A 19,468-nucleotide genomic window follows, 5' to 3' on the forward strand; every position below is an offset into this window, starting at 1 on the left:
GCAGGACAACGCAATGTGACACACAGAACGTAGAGTACGTGCGTAGTTACAAGCTCACCGGAATCGGTTTACCTTACTCCTCTGGCTACAAAACTACCAGAATTTAAATCCAATCGAGAATTCGTGGCACTACTTCAGTCGAGAGATCTATCGAAGCTGGCCACAGCAATGGAGTGTGCATGGCTCCACATACATGTCGATACAATCCTGAAACTCATTGACTCTCTTCTTGCACGTCTCGCAGAGTTTCGCGCTGCAAAAGGCGATTGTTCAGGCTTTCCACAGAAGTTCGCGTCTATGTGGCTGCACAATGTAAATTTCTTCAACTTTCTAACGTATTCTCTATTAAAATGGATACCATACCTAAAACCTGATGAGTTGAAACTAACAAGAAAGTATTTCGTCAACAGTGAACAAATATAATTGATTAATAATTAGGGTGTCTGTTATCGCATGTGTATGTGACTGCATGTTGAAAAAACAAATGAGGGGTTCAAAAGCCTGCTGACTGGTGAAACTGCTATTGAAGGTTACGAATGCCAAAGGTGGGCGAGGTGTGATTTTTATTGAAATACAAGGTATCAGAAGTTCCCTGTGACTTAGTTTAGAGATTCGAGTCCTTGCTATTTGCCAATGCCTTCGAAAATTTCCATATACACTGTCTCAAATAGTACAAACTAGATGCAGCCCATTATGTTACCTCATCTGGCTTAGCACGCAATACTTTGTTCAAATGAACAAATGAAAGACAGTTACTTATTACAGACATAGCTCGCATTAACAATAACAGTGTAAAGCTCATCAACTTCTGTTCATGTGTTGCAAGATCCAATGACGACAGCACAATTCGGTCGAGACTTGTAATCAATGTAAAATTTTATAAGCGATCTTGGCGTATATGATATATCTGGATAATATAACAATTCAGATCTCCCCCAGCAGCTGGCGCAATGCCGAAGATATATAAATGATTCATTGTTGATTATAACGAAAATTATGGCTCTTGTATTAAATACCTCGATGTTAATAGTCTCTGTAGCTGGGGAACGGTGCACTACCTACCACTCTCAGTTGCTGCATGACTCCCTGTGGACGGTTCTGATGTAACGAGCGGTCTTGATGATCCAGACATACGCTACATTTTAGAGAGAGACCTTGAATATGCAGCAAACATTCATGAACTTTATCCAATATACCATCACGCCCAAAGAAAGTCAACAAGGCTAAAGTTCCAAAGAAGCTGATTTCTACAGTTTTTGTCAAAAATTTACTACAGAAATTAAAAATAAAAATAATCTTACTCTAAGCAAGACTGACGGCATGTTACTATTTTTTCAGGCTCTCTGAATGGAACGGTGTATTGATATAAATGCTGAGAATGTAAAAGAATTATTTCGAAAATACCTTTTTATTAAGTTAATGTATAACAGTGTTTCTGCAGAAATTATGAAGAGTGTGCGGAAAATGAATGATGCGATAGGGGTAGCACGCTAGGACGGTAGATATAAAGTGCTACTCTGATCGCAAGACTGAATTTCAAATACTGTGCCTATTTTAGTAAAATATGGTTCCTACTGAATTATGTGAACGTAATATTGTTTCTGACAAAACGTAGTTGTAGGAATTTCTGTTTTAGACGTTTGTATGTTGCTTCTTGTTGGTCATTCACTACTGGTTCTCAGCCATCAGTTTCTCGCGTTGATAACACAGCACACGTCAGTCAAGCTGTTCTGGAATTCGTGGAAACCCCTACCTAAAGTGTTTGCACAGATTTAGGGCCCCATAAATCTGGGAACTGTCCTGGAACTAACATCGTGCAATCTCTGAGCGGCCGCTGGACGACGCGATAACTGTTGGCAACATGGGGGAAGTTCGGCCAAGTGCCGAGTGGCGGTGGGGAATACGGCTGACCGAGCAACCACTGGCAGCGCCGCAGAAGGCCTTGCTTTGCCAGCGGGCAGCGAAAGCCAACCCACCCGTAGCAAACTTGGGGCGCAAGTGTGGCGCCGCAAGCAGTCCAGTCCAGTCTTGGTGGTCTGGAAAACCTTCGGTATTCATCTTATGAATACCAGTTCCACGATATCGTGTCATTTTACGTTCTAATACTGGCTCTCCTTTCGAAACCATACTTATGGATTTATACAGAACATTGATCCCACATTGATTCAATAATAACACTAATTTCGACGGTTCAGTTCAGAGACTGAAGAATCTTATGCGAAGTCCTGTAAAAAGTGGTGTTGGGGAGGACATTAGCTGAATGTAGCACAACTGAAAATTGAACTAGAGCATCAACTAAAGCTCCTATTAGTTTCTAAATACTTAGAGGAAAGATTCCCGCACACTGTTCACCACCCTCGAACACATCGCACTCAACTAGTTACAACAGACATTTAAAAAATGTGACAGATTTGGCTAAAGGTAATCAAGAACAAAAACTGTAATTTGTTTCGTACTGATCTGAGTGCAATTTTTTGACGTGATGTGTATCATGTCCGCTTAAAATTGTAATATTAATTGGTTTTTGGGTACATATGGGCAGGAATTGCTTGTGTAAATGGTGTAGTTTTTGTACCAGAGTGCATTAGCGTTGAGCTGCAGTGTATCGAACTGTTAGCAGTTGGCTCTCTTGGTCCCACAGTAGCTATGAAACACGACGACACTGCCAGAATCGTCACTTTCATTCAACATCATTTGCTGTTACCTAAAGGCTTCACGTTGTGCTGTAAGGAATCGTTTTACCGAACAAATCCACAACACTAATTAAGAAAAACAAGGATAGCGCTAAACAGGATTCGACATCCATGTATGGAGAAACACATTCGAATCATTAGCAACCTCTCTCTATTGGAAAAGTAATTTTCCATGTATGGAAAAACGCTTTCGAATATATTCCACGCTTTGTCTATTGGAAAAGCAATTTAGTTGATGAGGGATGATAAATATCCGCGAAATGACCATCACTTGCCAGCCGGGGTAGCATAGCGGTTCTAGGCGCTACCGTCTGGAACCGTGCGACCTTAGAAGTTAAGTCCTATAGTGCTCAGAGCCATGTGAACCATTTGACCATTACTTCAAAACAGAAACTCGGTTCCAGAGGACATCAGTTGCTGCTTCAACCCCATGCAGGCTGTCACCGATTCCTCCAGATTCGCCACTCCATGAAATTATTTACATTTGATTCTTCCAGCTTATTAGAAATAGGACCAGAGTGTAGGCATTTTCGTTGACCTTTTTCTGCTCCCGCTTATACTGCTTCAGTAGTGTGCTGATTTCCGCCAGGACACTTCCAAGTCTCTGCATTGTCCGTATGTGCAAATCACTCGACATTGAGTCGAACTCTTACACCCAGACCAGTGCCCATTTACAGGGATGAGGGAAAGGCTAGCTCATTATCTGCAGGTTTGAGACAACATCTTACAATGTGCGATGTCTCCGTTCGGTTCAATTTATTTTCTCGCAATTAGGGTTTAACAATAACTTTATTAAACATGTGTTAAACAATGGGAGACAGTCGCGTGCAATAGATGCTCAGCTATATGATGGCTGATCAATCACTTTCGTCTGTGATAGTCTGTAATCTACCACACGAATTATTTTAAATGATTGTAAACAGTTGCTAACAGTAAATGGTTGTAGAGGAAACATAATAATATTTAAACTAACTATGTCTGAGGTGAAGATCTTATTGGATATTGGTTCAACATGAGGCACTCAAATTTGCAAGAATGCCTAATACTAATGTTGGATACCTATATCCACACGTACGTAATTACTTTGAATAACATGGCGCTTTTCATCAAAATTAACATAATAAACTTTTAATGAGAAACCTGATAAAGCACTGAAAGTACTTATCTCCCCGGTGGTGGAATATTTAACGTTAATATTACAAGATATATTTCAGACAAGGTATGAAAAACTATCTACACCCGACAGTAGCTAACACAAGCTCAGATTTCGTCACACATCGTTGATTTCGATTTGCAAAGTATACAAGCCACCGAGTTTTCTGAAGGAACTGAATTAGAAGTTTGACTTTACGTTATGATATGTTCTTCTCTACAATAACAGCGACACGTAGTATCCATTTTTAAAATTGCGAGGTTTATAATTGATATATGAAATCTCAGTATACGTGCCCGAGCGATTTTGTATTCAAAAAACTACCAGGTTTTATCATTACAAAAACATCAGGTTTAAAACAGTGAAGCTATAAGGATATTGATTTTTAAATACATAAGTAAACACACGAGATAACCATTTGCTACATAAATAACCAGTATATTATTACTCAAATTGCAGTTCCAGTTGTATCATGGCTTTTACACGTTTTGCTAATATGGCTTCCCTGCTCTAATTCTACTTTAGGCTGTAGCACCGACAAAATACGACTGTAATATGACGCAGCACAGACGAAATAAAGCGTGGCATTTCACGTTATAACGAGCTATGTCCAAGCCTCTTTAACAAACTTTGCAGAAACGTGAAGTGGAAGCTTACTGTTTGTGGCTATGAATGCTACTGGATCTCATTTGTATGAGTAGCCAGCAGTATGTCTCTTGCAGCCTGCAGAGCCCCACGATCCACAATACAACTGACTTCGTACTCCGCAAAAGATCAGAGCAAACCTCTTCTTCCGTAACGCACAATTTGGCTGCACTTTTTATAAAACAGTAACATCATTCAGCAGTCGTACGAGGCTAATTTTACCAGTGCTGGATCTTCACCACACAAACAGCTTACACTTGCACTGTGCTCAAACTACTACTGACTACTTAGACAGTCTTTGTTCGAGAGACATTTCCCCTCAAAATGACGGGATGCCACCGCTTAAATCAATGTGCGGTAATACCATTACTTATTAATACATATTTCTCGAGCCATGACTGCTTCCATTACACAGTACATAATTTCACAGTCATTTTAACATTTTAAGCTTTTCATCAAAAGAAACATAACGTAATGTATGTAATTATTTCTTAATATAGTTTAGTAAATGTGTAACTTAGGTTGTTTGCCACTTCCGCATGAGGTAAATGAAAGTGAGCGTATGGTATTGTTGGCGGCATGCACCAACACACCCTTGCGTACGTGGACTACTGCCAGCGCCTCCGTGCGACAACCGCAGGTCAAATGCACCGCATAGTCATAGCCCGAGGTGATTTAAAACCGCAAACCGCCCACCAGAGCGTTGTTTCACTATGTATCAGCATTATCCTTAATTTACGAGCATAAGTATATAATATCGAGTCATCACTGTAAAGTACATGAGGGTGTCGTCTTTGGGATGTGCCTCATTGATGGGTTTCGATTTGGTCAGCTGCTCGGATCGAGCAATATTCAGACTTGCAGGGCGAGGTGACTGTAGACCTATGTTTGACTGACTGGGCATGTGACGGCTGGCATACTCAGTGTCAATGTTCTAGTCCACTACATATGGCCACCACAAGTAAGAATGACCTTATTTTGTACCAGCCATATAATAAACGTTTCATATCAGCGCATGCCATCGGTGAACCAGTTCTTCATTCCTTGCATCATTAAACGTCGTCTCTCACTATTGGTTGGAAACTATTAAAGTGCCGGACTAGGGAACTAGCGTCCCATTCGTAGGTTGCCAATAACATGAGCAACACAAACGGCTGCGTTTGGATTAGTCTCGTGATTTGAAACCCTGGATTGCCGAAGAACGGCAGCCCACTGTTTCAGATATTAACCACAATTACGCTTTAACTCGCATACTCAATGTCGACAGGTTCGGTAGCAAATGGAGGCAATGCTGTTACTCCTGATGTCATTTTGTTGGAAGCTATTGGATATGTCCACAAGTGACAGCTGTTAGTGATTACTGAAACTCTGACGGCACGACGGAATGTCACAGACATCCTGCATCCTCATGGTTTACCATTCAGGCATACAGGATAATGGACGTCCATACAATGCAGGTATCTCTATGAACCGTCTGCGTGATGATAAGGTAGTCCCAAGGTTATAAAGATCTCCTTATGTGTCTCGATGAAGTACATGTGTGTGGCCAGCTCGAAAGTCAAACCCTTACTAGTGCCATAATTCAGGAGCAGTTACAGCAGTTGTTGACAACCTTGCCACAGCAGAAGAAATAGCTGCTTTATGGTACGCCTTACTTGATCAGTGAATGCATTTAAGCCAGGAGAGGCGCAGTGCCCTACTAATGAGAGGACTCACACTGCTAAGAGGCTTTACAGCTTCCTACTGCTGCATAGCTTCGTAATGACCAATGGGCGAAATGTACTAATCCATAAATTACGAAATAGTTCATTATTCTTATCAGTTGTATGGCATTACACATTACTTTAAAAATACAAAATAAAATATTTACACAATTTACTAACTTACATAATTACATTACATCATTATCCATATACTTAATTACAACCGCTGTACTACCCATGAAGACCGGCGTGTTTCAAGGGTAGGAATTTTGAGGGCAGTGTTCAACAATATGTCTGACAGACGGTCTTGAAAAGTCGCAAGTGCAGTCGACAGTCATAGCCCTATTCCCATCTGTACAGTTCGTCACCGCATCTCCCATCGTCAGTCTGGATCTTGTTGAGGGTTGTCTATTTCCACAAGGACGTATCAGGTGCCCATTTTTAGATGTTAGCTTGGAGAAAGCTGTGGCGCTTGGGTGGAGTGTTGTTGTGCCACTCTTGCGTTTAATATTCCTGGAACCTGAAGTTATTGTCCACTAAATCCCTAGATGTTCTCAGTGGTAGACGTCTCGAGCGGAATCTCTTGATTCATTTAGTAGGAATGTCTACGATGACTGGCAACTCCTGGTTGTTGCAAATTTTCGTACATTCCATCAGGCGAATACTTTTCCTACTCAGGTAACGTGGTGGAATGCGGCTGAGAGCAGGTATCCAGAATATTGGAGTGGACACAGATGCACCAGTAACGATCGGCATTGTCTGATAAAATACTATCTGTAGAAGTAGTCTTCATCATGCATAAGTTATTTATTTTCTTCGGTGATTAGTTTCGATTTCTTGTTGCATCGCCATCAGACAATTTTACCCTGTGAAAAAGAGTAACACACTTTATCAGAAGTCAAAGAACTTGAAATCAATGTTGAGAATAAAGTAATATAAAAGTATGGCTTATATACTCTTGTTAATAGCAGGGCATGGTGGCGTCGAGAGCTCTCTGGATAGGCGTAAGGACACTGCTGAATAAGGCCCATTTACTAGTAGTTTAGAAGCGAAAGGTCCTCACCAGCTTCGACACATCGCCACTAATGGCCCTTTGGAGTGTGACATAAATACGTTTCTTTTTCCATCTTCTTTCCTCCGCTCTACGTTCATCTCCGAACCCCCTCGAAATCATTTTCCTCCTCCCGCCCTCTGAGTATCTCGCCTTCCCCCTCTTTTGTCGATTTCTTGATTACCTCGGCTCCTCCTCCTACCTTTGTCTGTCCACTTCCCTCTCACTGTCAATCTTATACTGTTCCATTTCTTTGTCCGTCTTCTCCTCCTCCTCTCCCTGTACACTTCTTCCTCTTAACTGCATTCATCTACTCCTTCTCCCTCTCCAGACATCTCCTCCTGCCCAATTTCTCTTTCTGTCACCCAGTTTTCACCCCCACCCCGGTATCAGGCTGTCAGGCTTATCCCCACGATATTTCTCTCCAGATACTAAGTAATAAATGGATCAAGTCGATCCTGGGCTTTAGGAGGTGCTTTTTACCTACAATTTTGCTAGAGTACAGTAGTGTCACATGTATTTCAGCCCCTCGGTCTAACGCTCTGCTTCCCCAGCGGGAAGGCGTGACGGTCCCCGGTAGGAATCCGCCCGGCGGATGAGTGTCGAGGTCCGGTGTGCCAGCCAGGTTGTGGATGGTTATTAAGGCGATTTTCCATCTGCCTTGGTGAATGTGGGCTGATTCCCCTTATTCCGCTTCTGTTACACTATTTTGGTGATTGCTGCGCAAACACTGTTCCCACGAACGCGTACACCATAATTACCCAACCTCGTTAACATTTAGGGTTACACTAGTCTGGTATGAGACGTTCTCGTTGGCAGGGGATAGGCTCAACGGGTAGCCGAGCCGCACAATAACCCTGGGTTCGGTGTGAGGCAGCGGTGGGGTGAGTGGACTGCTGGAGTCCGTTGTGGGGTTGTGAACCACTGAGGGCTACTGTAGGAACGAAGCATCTGTGTCGTTTCTAGTTCCCCAGTTCAATACGCAATACGCCCACACACACACACACACACATATATATATATATATATATATATATATATATATATATCACTTTTTTTCTTTTTTTAGTCACCAGTCATCTGACTGGTTCGGTGCGGCCCAACCTAAGTCCTTAAATATGTGCTGGATGTATTCCAATCTTTGTCTTCCTCTACTATTTCATGTACCTTAACATATTTCACACCAATTTGTAAACATATTTCACCTGTATCTCCAAGGAATTTCGCTGTGTAGTTTGATTTTCACAAGGCTCAATATTTATGACGTATTATGTACTGAATTGTGCGTCGTACAAGAAACACAATTTTTAGGTACATTTAGTGGCATATATAGTCACTTCCTAAGATGCATTTAGATTAGGTTTAGTAGCAATGAAGCAATAGATTTCAACGTCATGCAACACGTACAGTTATCACCCACAGCATTATTGCCGTCATATTTTATGTTGCAGGTACTTTCAAAGATTTATGTAAATACTGCCTGCAAAATGCATTGCGAATACAAGTAGGTGTAAAGAAGTAACTAATTAAATCGTCGTGTCCAATGCGGCTGTTTTAACCCGTGAACAACGAAATTGTTGTAACCGATAAACCTTCTTCCTTTCATCATATTGTGGGGGTTGTGCACGAGAAAGAGTTTCGTATGATTTGAAATTACGTGCAAAAGTTTTTTGAAAGTGCAATTCTGTTCAAATACTCGATGGATAAACCGTGGGTATTCAGGCGTCGGGCCCTACACTTCTATTTCACTCCCATTTTCACTTCCTTATTCGGTGTGTCGTGTTTACCCCAACAGCGATGATTTCCGGACAGTAACTGATATGTGAACCAGGTTTAGTAGAATTCAACTGATTTAGGAGGAGATGTGTGACTTAGAGCCGACCGAGTGGTTGCAGGAGCTTCAGAGTAGAACCGCGAGACCGCTACAGTCGCAGGTTCGAATCCTGTCTCGGGCATGGATATGTGTGATGTCTTTTGGGTCAGTTAGGTTTAAGTAGTTCTGAGTTCGAGGGGACTAATGACCTCAGCTGTTAAGTCCCGTAGCGCTCAGAGCCATTTTTGACTACCTCAAAAACATACAATTTTCATATTAGGTGCATTGTGCTGCCACCTACTGCCAGATACTCCATATCAGCGACCTCAGTAGACATTAGACATCATGAGAATGCAGAATTGGGGGGGGGGGGGGCTCTGCGGAACTCATGGACTTCGAACGTGGTCAATTGACTGGGTGTCACTTGTGTCATACGTCTGTACGCGAGATTTTGTACTAGTAATCATCTCTAGGGCCACTGTTTCCGGTGTGACGGTAATGTGGAAACGTGAATGGACATGTACAGCGCAAAAGCATACAGGCCGACCTCTTCTGTGGACTGACAGAGATCGCCGACAATTGGAGAGAGTCGTAATGTGTAATAGGCAGACATCTATCCAGACCATCACACTGAAATTCCAAACTGCATCAGGACGCATTCCAAGTACTGTGACAGTTACGTGGGAGGTGAGAAAACTTGGATTTCATGGTCGAGCGGCCGCTCATAAAGCCACACATCACGCAGGTAAATGCTAAACGACACTCACTTGGTGTAAGGAGCATAAACACTGGTGGACTGAAAGTGGGAAAACGTTGTGTGAACGAATCACAGTACACAATGTGGTGATCTAATGGCAGGGTGTGGGTATGGCGAATGCCCAGTGAACATCATCTGCCAACATCTGTAGTGTCAACAGGATAATTCGGAGGTGGTGGTGTTATGTTGATGTCGTGATTTGGATGGAGGGGGCTTCCACCCCTTGTTGTTTTCCGTGGCACTATCACAGCACAGGTCTACACTGATGTTTTAAGCACCTTCTTTCTTACCAGTGTTGAAGAGCAATACGGGGATGGTGACTGCATCTTTCAGCACGATCGAGCACCTATTCATAATGCACGGCCTGTGGCAAATTGGTTACACTACAGTGACATCCCTGTAAGGGACTGGCCTGCTCAGGGTCCTGACCTGGATCCTATAGAACAACTCTTGGATGTTTTGGAATGCCGACTTGGAGCTAGGCCCCTCCAAACGACATCGATACCGCTCCTCAGTGCAGCACTCCGTGAAGAACGGGCTGTCATTCCCCGAGAAACCGTCCAGCATCTGATTGAATGTATGCCTTCGAGAGTGCATGCTGTCATAAAGGCTAAGGGTGGGCCAACACAATACTGAATTCCAGCATTGCCGATGGAGGGCGCCACGTACTGGTAAGTCATTTTCAGCGAGGTGTCTTGATACTTTTGATCACATAGTGTACGTCAGTGGTGAGGTGTGTTGCTATGAACACATAATCGAACATGGAACGTTACTAGGCACAAGAATTGCCATACGTGCGTTTAATTTACGATGCTGTAGCATGTAGTGCCCGAAAACAAGTAATAATCTATTACCATGAGCTGTGCTGTTGTTACGTGGTGTGTGCTGTGTATTTCAGTAACACAATAAATATTATTTTCAGGCCATTGGTCCTATACCTCAATTTAATCGGTTGTAGACCAAATATCATCTGCTTCAATGTGACCTAAAAGTTTGAGACCCGGTGTGTGTCCATTTTTGTATTACGTCTGGATTAACTTTCCGTGTAGCCAACGTAGTAGTGGTGGTGAACGTGGTCGTGTGTCGGCAGGTGCTCGCCTTGCCACGCGACGTGCGAGTCGTGCCGCGGCGGCGCGGGCGCGGCGCAGTGCGTGACGTGCCGGCGCGGGCTGCTGTTCTCCGGCGGCAAGTGCCGCGAGGCGTGTCCGGCAGGTCAGCGGCCCGACGCCCGCCGCCGCGAGTGCGCGGCCTGTCCGCCAGGTTGCCTACACTGCAGCGCCACCGCCTGCCTGGCCTGCGCGACCGGCTGGACGCTGCACGCCGCCGCCTGTCTCCCGCGCGGCAACACGCACTGCGACTCCGGTGAGTAACCGCACCGCCACATTCCACAGCAGAGCGCAGCGTGTGCTCTTTCACATCCAGTACCTTTACGTTTAAATGAAAGGTAGAAACGAAAGTGCCTAGAAACGTGAAGAGCATTCTGATCTCCAGTTCAAACTCCACTGCTAGACGATTAACCATCTCAAAATTATCACAGGATATTTCAATCAATTCATTAGTGGAATGTACCGTGAAATAAACACGTAAATTTTTTCCATATTTTTATTTCATGAAATAATTTGTTCGGTATTGTGGGATGTTTCTGACATTATATACGTTAGGTATGAACATATTACTTGTTGCCGACACATACAAATTTGTGTCAGTCCGGGACTCGAATCCGCATTTCACACTTGTCTCGAATGCTCGGCTTAACACATAGGTGGTCAAGAATGTGACTCTAGGCCCGGACTTGGCTTAGCCTGGCTGGCACACTCCCCTCACTGCCACGCCACGCGGTCTCAGAGTGAGGAGGGGGAAACTGTGAACTGCATTTAAATGGCAATGCAATCGCACTGCGTACCAATTGGTTTTATATTTCGCATTTCTCAACAACAAAGATAAAAAACAAAACAAATATTTTTTATTATTTATTTCTGGCGCGGTGATGACATACAATTTTTAGCCAGTAGAAACTCTCGTCGTACAGACAGAAGCATACAATTTCACAGATTTCAGCACTCAGGTTTCCACGTAAACGTGACTTCTTCAGTATTGTATTCGAGAGAACGATCTTACACACAAATTTGTTCGTCGAAATATTATAGCGCTTTTGCAACCTTATTACATTAACATGGAGACTCTACCTGAGGAAAAGCATTCTAGACGTCCTGTGCACCTTTAACTTTAAAAGGATATCGCTTAGAAAAGAGAATTAACTTGCAGGTCAGTCACTTATTTCTGTATATGCACAGGCATCCTTTCAACGAGAGGGCATACGCTCCAGAAAACAGATGTAAAGTTTGCAGTGTACTCAGAACGTTTAGGAAACTGATTTTGTAATTATTTCGAGGTCACAATGAATTCTTCAAACCTCCCGTTTTCCTTACCGCCAGTAAGCTTGGGAAGCCGAACTGTGTACAATGTGACCCTTCTATAACGCTATTTTATTTTTAAATGCATCCTCACCAAATCAAAAAGACATTGTTCCCCACCCTGCTTTACCTTTGTGTGTGCAATGTACAGTCGAGTCCACTTAACTCGCGAGGTCAGCAATCGCAATTTTCGTTCCCGCCCTCGGTTTTCCTTCATAAGCTAAACGATAGCGAGTTTTAAATCGCAAAATCAAAAGTGAATACACGAAATGACGAGAGCATGCTGAAAAATGACGTCTCAGAATGTTTTATGTGAAAAGTCGTGAAACTGTTTCAATAAAATAAACTTTATTACCATTACGCGTTTGATTCTCCATCTCTGCATTTTTCATGTCAACATATTTGTTTGTCAATATTGTCATCATGGCAACGAACACATTTCTCCCAACGAGAGACCAGTTTGTGGATACCGTGACAGTAGAGGGGGCTTGGGTTGTTTGGGGAAGGAGACCAGACGGCGTGGTCATCGGTCTCATCGGATTAGGGAAGGACGGGGAAGGAAGTCGGCCGTGCCCTTTGAGAGGAACCATCCCGGCATTTGCCTGGAGCGATTTAGGGAAATATCGGAAAATCTGAATCAGGATGGCCGGACGCGCGATTGAACCGTCGTCCTCCCGAATACGAGTACAGTGTCTAACCACTGCGCCACCTCGATCGGTCCGTGACAGTAGAATGTTCGATATTGTCGACGGAGCAACAACCTAACCTCTGCATGCACAGCTCCATCAATATCAAGTTGAAGACCCCAAACGAGTTCTTTAAGTTTTGGGGGAAGATAAATTTGGATGAGGGTAAGTGGGGTCTGCATGGAGGATGATCATTGACAATGAACCCAAGACGTTGGATTGTTGTAGATGCTGCAGCGCTCGTGTGTGGTCTGGCATTGTCATGCTAAATGAGAATGTGCTCCTTGTGTGGTCGAACTCTTCCAGTGGTTAGAAACTGGATTACAGTACACTGTCTCTCATTCATCAACATACAAGGTGTGTCAGCAGGAAAGGTACTTGCTTTGACGGCAACAAAAAACTTCAACTGTTTTGTTCGAAATGATTCCGGAGCTACAACACATTTAACGGTTGCAGCTGACATCAGAATAATATGTGCGACTTCAGATACTTTACTATTCGTACTATCACTTTCTTCATTTGCTCTATGACTATAAATTTAGCACAGAGTGATTCTTGATGTGCAGAACATTGAATATAATCTGTCGACCGCTCAAAGTTTTTGCTCTTCCATTACCAACTAAATCTTTAAATTCTTTTCTGAATGCTATTCTGATGTCGCTTTATAGGAAATCTACAGTACCTGTTGCTTATGCAACCTGAGAATTCACTTCCCTCTCTCGTGTCATTCCCATTCAGTTTTAAAGGCGTGTCACTATGCATCATTAGACTGACCGTTTTCGTGCAAACAGCCAGTGTACCAGTGAACTTCCTCCATAGGACGAAAAAAATAACGAACAATAATTTGTGCTGACGACACCACTATTCTGACAAACTGAAGAGCGTTCTGCTGATCGAAATTCGTCGCAGAATAATACTGAACGAAACGTTGTGCTCTTCCGGGCTATGATATGTTAACCTGGGACCTAGAAACGACGGAGAGACTCCGTCCCCGCCGCAGCCCCAGTGGTCTACAACCTCACGACTACCGCAGTCCACGTCACCCCTCCGTCATCCCACACCGTAGCCAGGGTTATTGTGCGGTTCGGCCCCTATTGGACCCCCCAGGGAACGTCTCACACCAGACGAGTGTAACCCCTATGTTTGTGTGGTAGAGTAATGGTGGTGTACGCGTACTTGGAGAACTTGTTTGCGCAGCAATCGCCGACATAGTGTAGCTGAGTCGGAATAAGGGGAACCAGCCCTCATTTGCCGAGGCTGATGGAAAACCACCTCAAAAGCATCCACAGACTGGCCGGCTCACCGGACCTCGACACAAATCCGCCTGCCGGATTCGTGCCGGGAACCGGCGCTCCTTCCCGCCCGGAAAGCCGTGCGTTAGACCGCACGGCCAACCGGGCGGGCGCTCTTCCGGGTTCTCCCGAGAAGGGCCGACAAAAGCAGAGACAGTCCTGGACTTGGCCTGCCAGTGGCCCGCACATCTTGCAAAAGTTGTGGCCACTTTTACCTTAACCACTTCGGCCATTCGAGCACGCTTGCAGGACTGAGCCAAACTTCCGTGTGTCATACTGTCTAGCCATGTTCGAAGCGCCTGCTGACCTTTAGGTAAAACAGATAGCACATTCGACAGCGCATACACAACTCGCGATCTGGACGGAGAATCTACTGGACCAGCAGACATAACACTTTCTTGTCAGTGCTCAATTTAAACTCCAAACATAACTCGAAATCCACTTTACCTGTAGTGACCCTGCGAGAATCTACTATAAATGTTGCCACGGAACATTGATCCCAGGTAACACTGTGCCAACGGTACGTCATCAGCTCGACGTGCGAACAGCTCCCCAGCTGTCCAACAAAACCTACAAGCTGTTGCATTCGGTGGAGATAACAAGATCATGAGCCGATCCGCACACAGCACTTTAAAGCCATGTTCCACGACCCCACTGCCACATAGCGGGAATCCGAGGAAGGTGTTGCCAAGAAACGCGACCTCCGTATGTCTGAATATCGACAGCAAACGACTCAATTATTGTTTTTGTGGTCTTCAGTCTGAAGAATGATTTCATGCAGCTCTCCATGCTATTCAATTTTGTGGAAGCCGCTTGATCACTAAATAGCTATTCCAAAGTACATCAGTTTCCTGCAGCTTACTGTGCTGGTGTCTACGCCCCTTATATCAGTGGTTTTGAGATTTGAGTGTAAGACTCCCTTGACCTGAACGTGGGCACCCATGGCTCTTTATGTACATTTGATTCAAAATGTTTAAAAATGTTAAATTTCGAAAAAAATAGTACCAATAGTTATTGGTTTATTTAGCTATTTAAATATCACAGTTTAGTCATCTTTTAATGTAATTACACCTTATTCCTGGAACGAAATCAACTAGAAGAATGACAATGCTACTTCATCGTTAGATCTTTATATCTCGGTACGAGAATATGAACTGCGACTTGCATTTCTTCATCCACATTAATTCACGATCTTTATTTCCTCTTCATGACTGACAATGCTGAAAAAAACTGTCAAAATCGTAGGACCTTGTTAGCTGCTTGTGGATACTTCCGCTACACCACTCGCGTAAACATAAGCAGCGATGAGGAAACGAACTGCGATTTCAATGTGGAGTCTGAAGAAATTTTACTAAATTTCTCTTCCTCCCTACCTGTAAGTGAGAAGAAAAATTCTGTATTGAAAGGCTCTTTAATCTATATGTGTCCACCTTCTTGTTTAATAAAGCACTTCGTAAATTGATCACTGAGTTCAGTTCAATTATCCGAAAACAGAAACTTCATTTCTGCACTCAGCCGAAACTCAGTATCTTCTAAAACCGTGTACCGATCAGGCGAAAAGTAACATAAGATTTTACAATCCAGCTTTTTTCCTTCTACATCAGAAATTACTCTCTGAAGGACGAACGTTTATCTTCCGCTGTGGCGTAGCTTCTTGCTCTTTGCAGCACTGTAAGAAACTTTTTAAGATGAAAGAAGAACCTTTATCGGAAATGAAGCTTGTCCAGTGGATGTTTTGATTTGTTCTGTCTTTCAAAGAAACGTTTGGCAAAGTGTTCCAATTGCTTGTTTACGAAAGTGTCGTGAATTGATTCCAAATGTCGTTTCGTTTTATTAGAAATCATGCTTTTACTAGCTAGCATTTTGAAAGAAATGAATCTTTGTAGTCATTCCTCACGTCCAACAATAGAACAGTTAAAACAGAAATTCAAGGAACTGTTGTCTGACCATAGTGTCTCCCTTCGTAGGTAGGGTTCAGATGCTTAAATTCGCTGGCACGTCGCTCACTTGCTTCCGTTTTGCCCTGAAAATGGCGGGATGTGCTGCTATAGAAATGTCAGCTTTTGTCAGCGACATCATCTGGCTACATTTCCGTAAGTTATTCGAATACGAAATTATTGGCGGGCTTCCTGCATTTTTGTACATTTCTGTCTTTACATCTGAATGACACATTTGAAATATTACGTTATGTAACAAATAACCATCAAATGTAATTGTACTCAACAAAACTAATTTTCAGTATGATCATTATTAATAAAAACAACACGTAGAAAGATTAGACTTCAATCACGACGCTGCCATAGTAACAATACTTACTTTCTCGCTATCATTACTTGCATACTCGTTGTTCTTTTACTAAGTAAGAAGATTAATCAGATTATTATTTTTATGAAACGCTTCTACTATAAGGCCACGATGATTCTGGGAATCGCTAAGCACTGCCTAAAACCATTATAATTTTTATCAATATTTAGCAACCCACACTACCATTACTGAACTGGCCATTCCTTAATACCTACCAATCGATCTCTTCATTTAGTCAAATCATGCCATTAGTTTCTATTTCCCCAGTTCATTTCGATCTACCAAATACTTAACTAATTAATACTAGACGTTAAAAAATTCCCATGTTTCAAAAGTGGTTTTATTGCTGTTGCCAGTCGTTGTTTATTTGCCTGACGCATCCTATAGAATTACGTCATCGACGAGCCTCAATGTGTCTATTTATACTCCCTGAACTCTAATTCACTCCCTAAAAATTCTCCTTGTTCAGGATGAATAACATGACAAGCTACAATCAAATCTCACTCCCTTATCAACGTACGCTCCCCTTTCATGTTTATCGTCTCTTCTAACTGTAGTCTGGTTCCTGTACCACTTGCAAATAATTTCATCCCTGCTAAGATCGCAATTCCGAAGGGTTCATTGGTATAGACAATACTATAAAGACTTTCGCTAAATCTACAAATTCTGTGAATATAGGTTTTCCTTCTTTCAAGCTTTTTGCTAATGTCACTGGCAGGTTGATGGTTGGCTCTCGTTTTCCTACAGTTCTCCGGGACCGAAAGTGATCTTCCGCGTGGTCGGCTTCTACATGTTTTCTAGCCTTCTGCGCATAATTGATGTCAGTATTTTGAAACCATGATTCATTCATTTCATGGTTCGGTAGTATCCACACCTGTCAGCACCTGCCTTTATTACGAACAGTATTTATCATAATTGTCTTGACGTCTTAGGATGTTTCAGCTCTGTCATATATCTTTCACACTGAGGGCTACGTCCTCATACGAAGGCTGGTGATGTAGTCCTACTTGTCACCTCGAAAAAGTCCAATTTGACACCAATAAACATTTTGACAGTGTTATAAATACGTTTAAATGTGACACATTTTTCTCAGCGAAAGATGATCTGGCGGAGAAATTGTTTGTAGAGGCCTACATTTTCGCTGTCCAGCAACTGTTCCACCTCGCAAATCACCTCGTCGCCATTCTGGAAACGTTAACTACAAATGGTTCCCTCAACTGCGGAAAGAGAAAGAAGTAACTGGGCATTTTGTGAGGAGGCTACAAGTGGTGAGACAAAGTTTAACGCTTCAAAGAAGCTGTAGGTTTGACTGTGTCTTTCAAAAAATAAGAGAGGTCGCTGTCACGGCTCAAAAACATCCACTTCGACAGTGACTCTTCGTTTTGGTAGTCTCCCTTAATTTCATCATGAGATTTTGTTACTACGATCTTGTATTTTAGGAACGTGGGACGTTCAGGAAGTGAGTATTGTCCTTTTTTTCCAACAGAAGACGCTGCAACAGCTGACACAAACAAGCGCCGTAAGAATCCACACCCTTTGCTGGGTTAACGGCGGAAGGGACTTTAGCGGAGGAGCAATGACGCATGCTTAAGGCACTGAAGAAGAAAGAATAGCATCAGAATAAGGTGCCCGAGGTTATTCGACTAAATGTAATGGTAGCAGATCACATGTGCTAAGAACGATCGCCAAAGGAAGTGCGTGCTGTATCTTGAATGAATGGGCACGTGGGAATAGTGTGTCTGTCATCAATCAACGCCTACAGACCGTGTATGGCGAAGAGGCCATTTCTTGTCAACTGGTTCGTCGCTGGTGTTGCAGGTGTAGAGAAAGACGGCTGATTGTGCAGTATGAAGGTCGAAGTGGGCACGACTTAAAATAACAGTGATAGAGTATGGGACATGGTGTGAGTGGACAGACACAAAACGATGTCATACGTGTCGTCCACACAGCGCATTGTCTGTGCCCAGGCCCATCACATGCTCCATGATTTATTAGGTCACCGAAAAGTGTATGTAAGAAGGCTGCCGAGAAATCTTACCTCAGATCCCAAGAATACAAAAATAGAAACGAACCTCAGTCACTTGACTACGTGTTCAGAAACATCACCGGCAATGAAACACGTGTCCTCTACTTTATCCAAGATTCCAAGGCCGTCTCGATGAAGAGGAAGCATTATAGTTCGTAAATGAGGAACCAGTTCAAAGTGTCGCCCTCCACACGAAAGGTTGTAGCCAAAGTGTTGTGGAACGTGAATGCTGTGTTTCTCCATGATTTAGTCCAGCAAGGAACAATCAGTGCGGCCTCATACTGCGACACACTCACTAAATCCACGTCAGACGTTCGACGAATAAGGTGGTGTGCTCTTGGACCACAACGCAAATCCGTATACAGCAAGTCTCACACAGAATCAGATTCGTCGCTTTGGATGAAAGTGACTGGATGAACCAGGTGATAGGTGTGGTGTCTCGATCTTAACCTATCAGATTTTCGCCAGTTTCCTACACTGAAAGCCACAATCCAGGACGTCGCTTTCAAGCCAGTGCTGATGTGGAGCAGCTGTGTTCAAACTGATTGCACGCAACGACAAATATCTCAATTTCGTCGGTGACTATGCCGATAAACAGTGGAAGATTTATAGGTCTTGATGCCGTGGTGTACTTGTTTCTAGCAATAAAGTTCAAGCGAGAAAAAACAATGGCGTAGTTCCCTCGAAGGTTAGTACTGCAGCGTAACAGTACCAAAAAACATACAGCAACATTTTAACCGTTGCTGACTGTGGATTTGCGAATTTAGGAAGTGGTGAATCCTCATGTTTTTTCTCCCATGACTCGGAGTCATAGTGACTTACTCAGAACACGTTGATTGTCATGACGCGGCTAATGAAGCCATTTGGAACACGCTAACACAGTTAAATTTCCAAACCCGATCATTGACTGACGGTAAGTCTTATCTATTGA

General features: G+C 43.1%; 1 protein-coding gene across 1 annotated transcript in view; it reads left to right on the forward strand.

Moving 5' to 3' along the window:
- LOC124622874 (furin-like protease 2) overlaps nucleotides 1–19,468 on the forward strand; it is a 790,830-nt gene that overhangs the window by 699,141 nt on the left and 72,221 nt on the right. Inside the window, exons 17-18 of the mRNA XM_047148668.1 lie at nucleotides 10,906–11,181; nucleotides 18,923–18,926. Coding sequence (XP_047004624.1) covers nucleotides 10,906–11,181; nucleotides 18,923–18,926 — 280 coding nt within the window. The remainder of the gene's footprint in view (nucleotides 1–10,905; nucleotides 11,182–18,922; nucleotides 18,927–19,468) is intronic.

This window comes from Schistocerca americana, chromosome 7 (assembly GCF_021461395.2).
Source record: "Schistocerca americana isolate TAMUIC-IGC-003095 chromosome 7, iqSchAmer2.1, whole genome shotgun sequence".
In the NCBI taxonomy this organism is placed as follows: domain Eukaryota; kingdom Metazoa; phylum Arthropoda; class Insecta; order Orthoptera; family Acrididae; genus Schistocerca; species Schistocerca americana.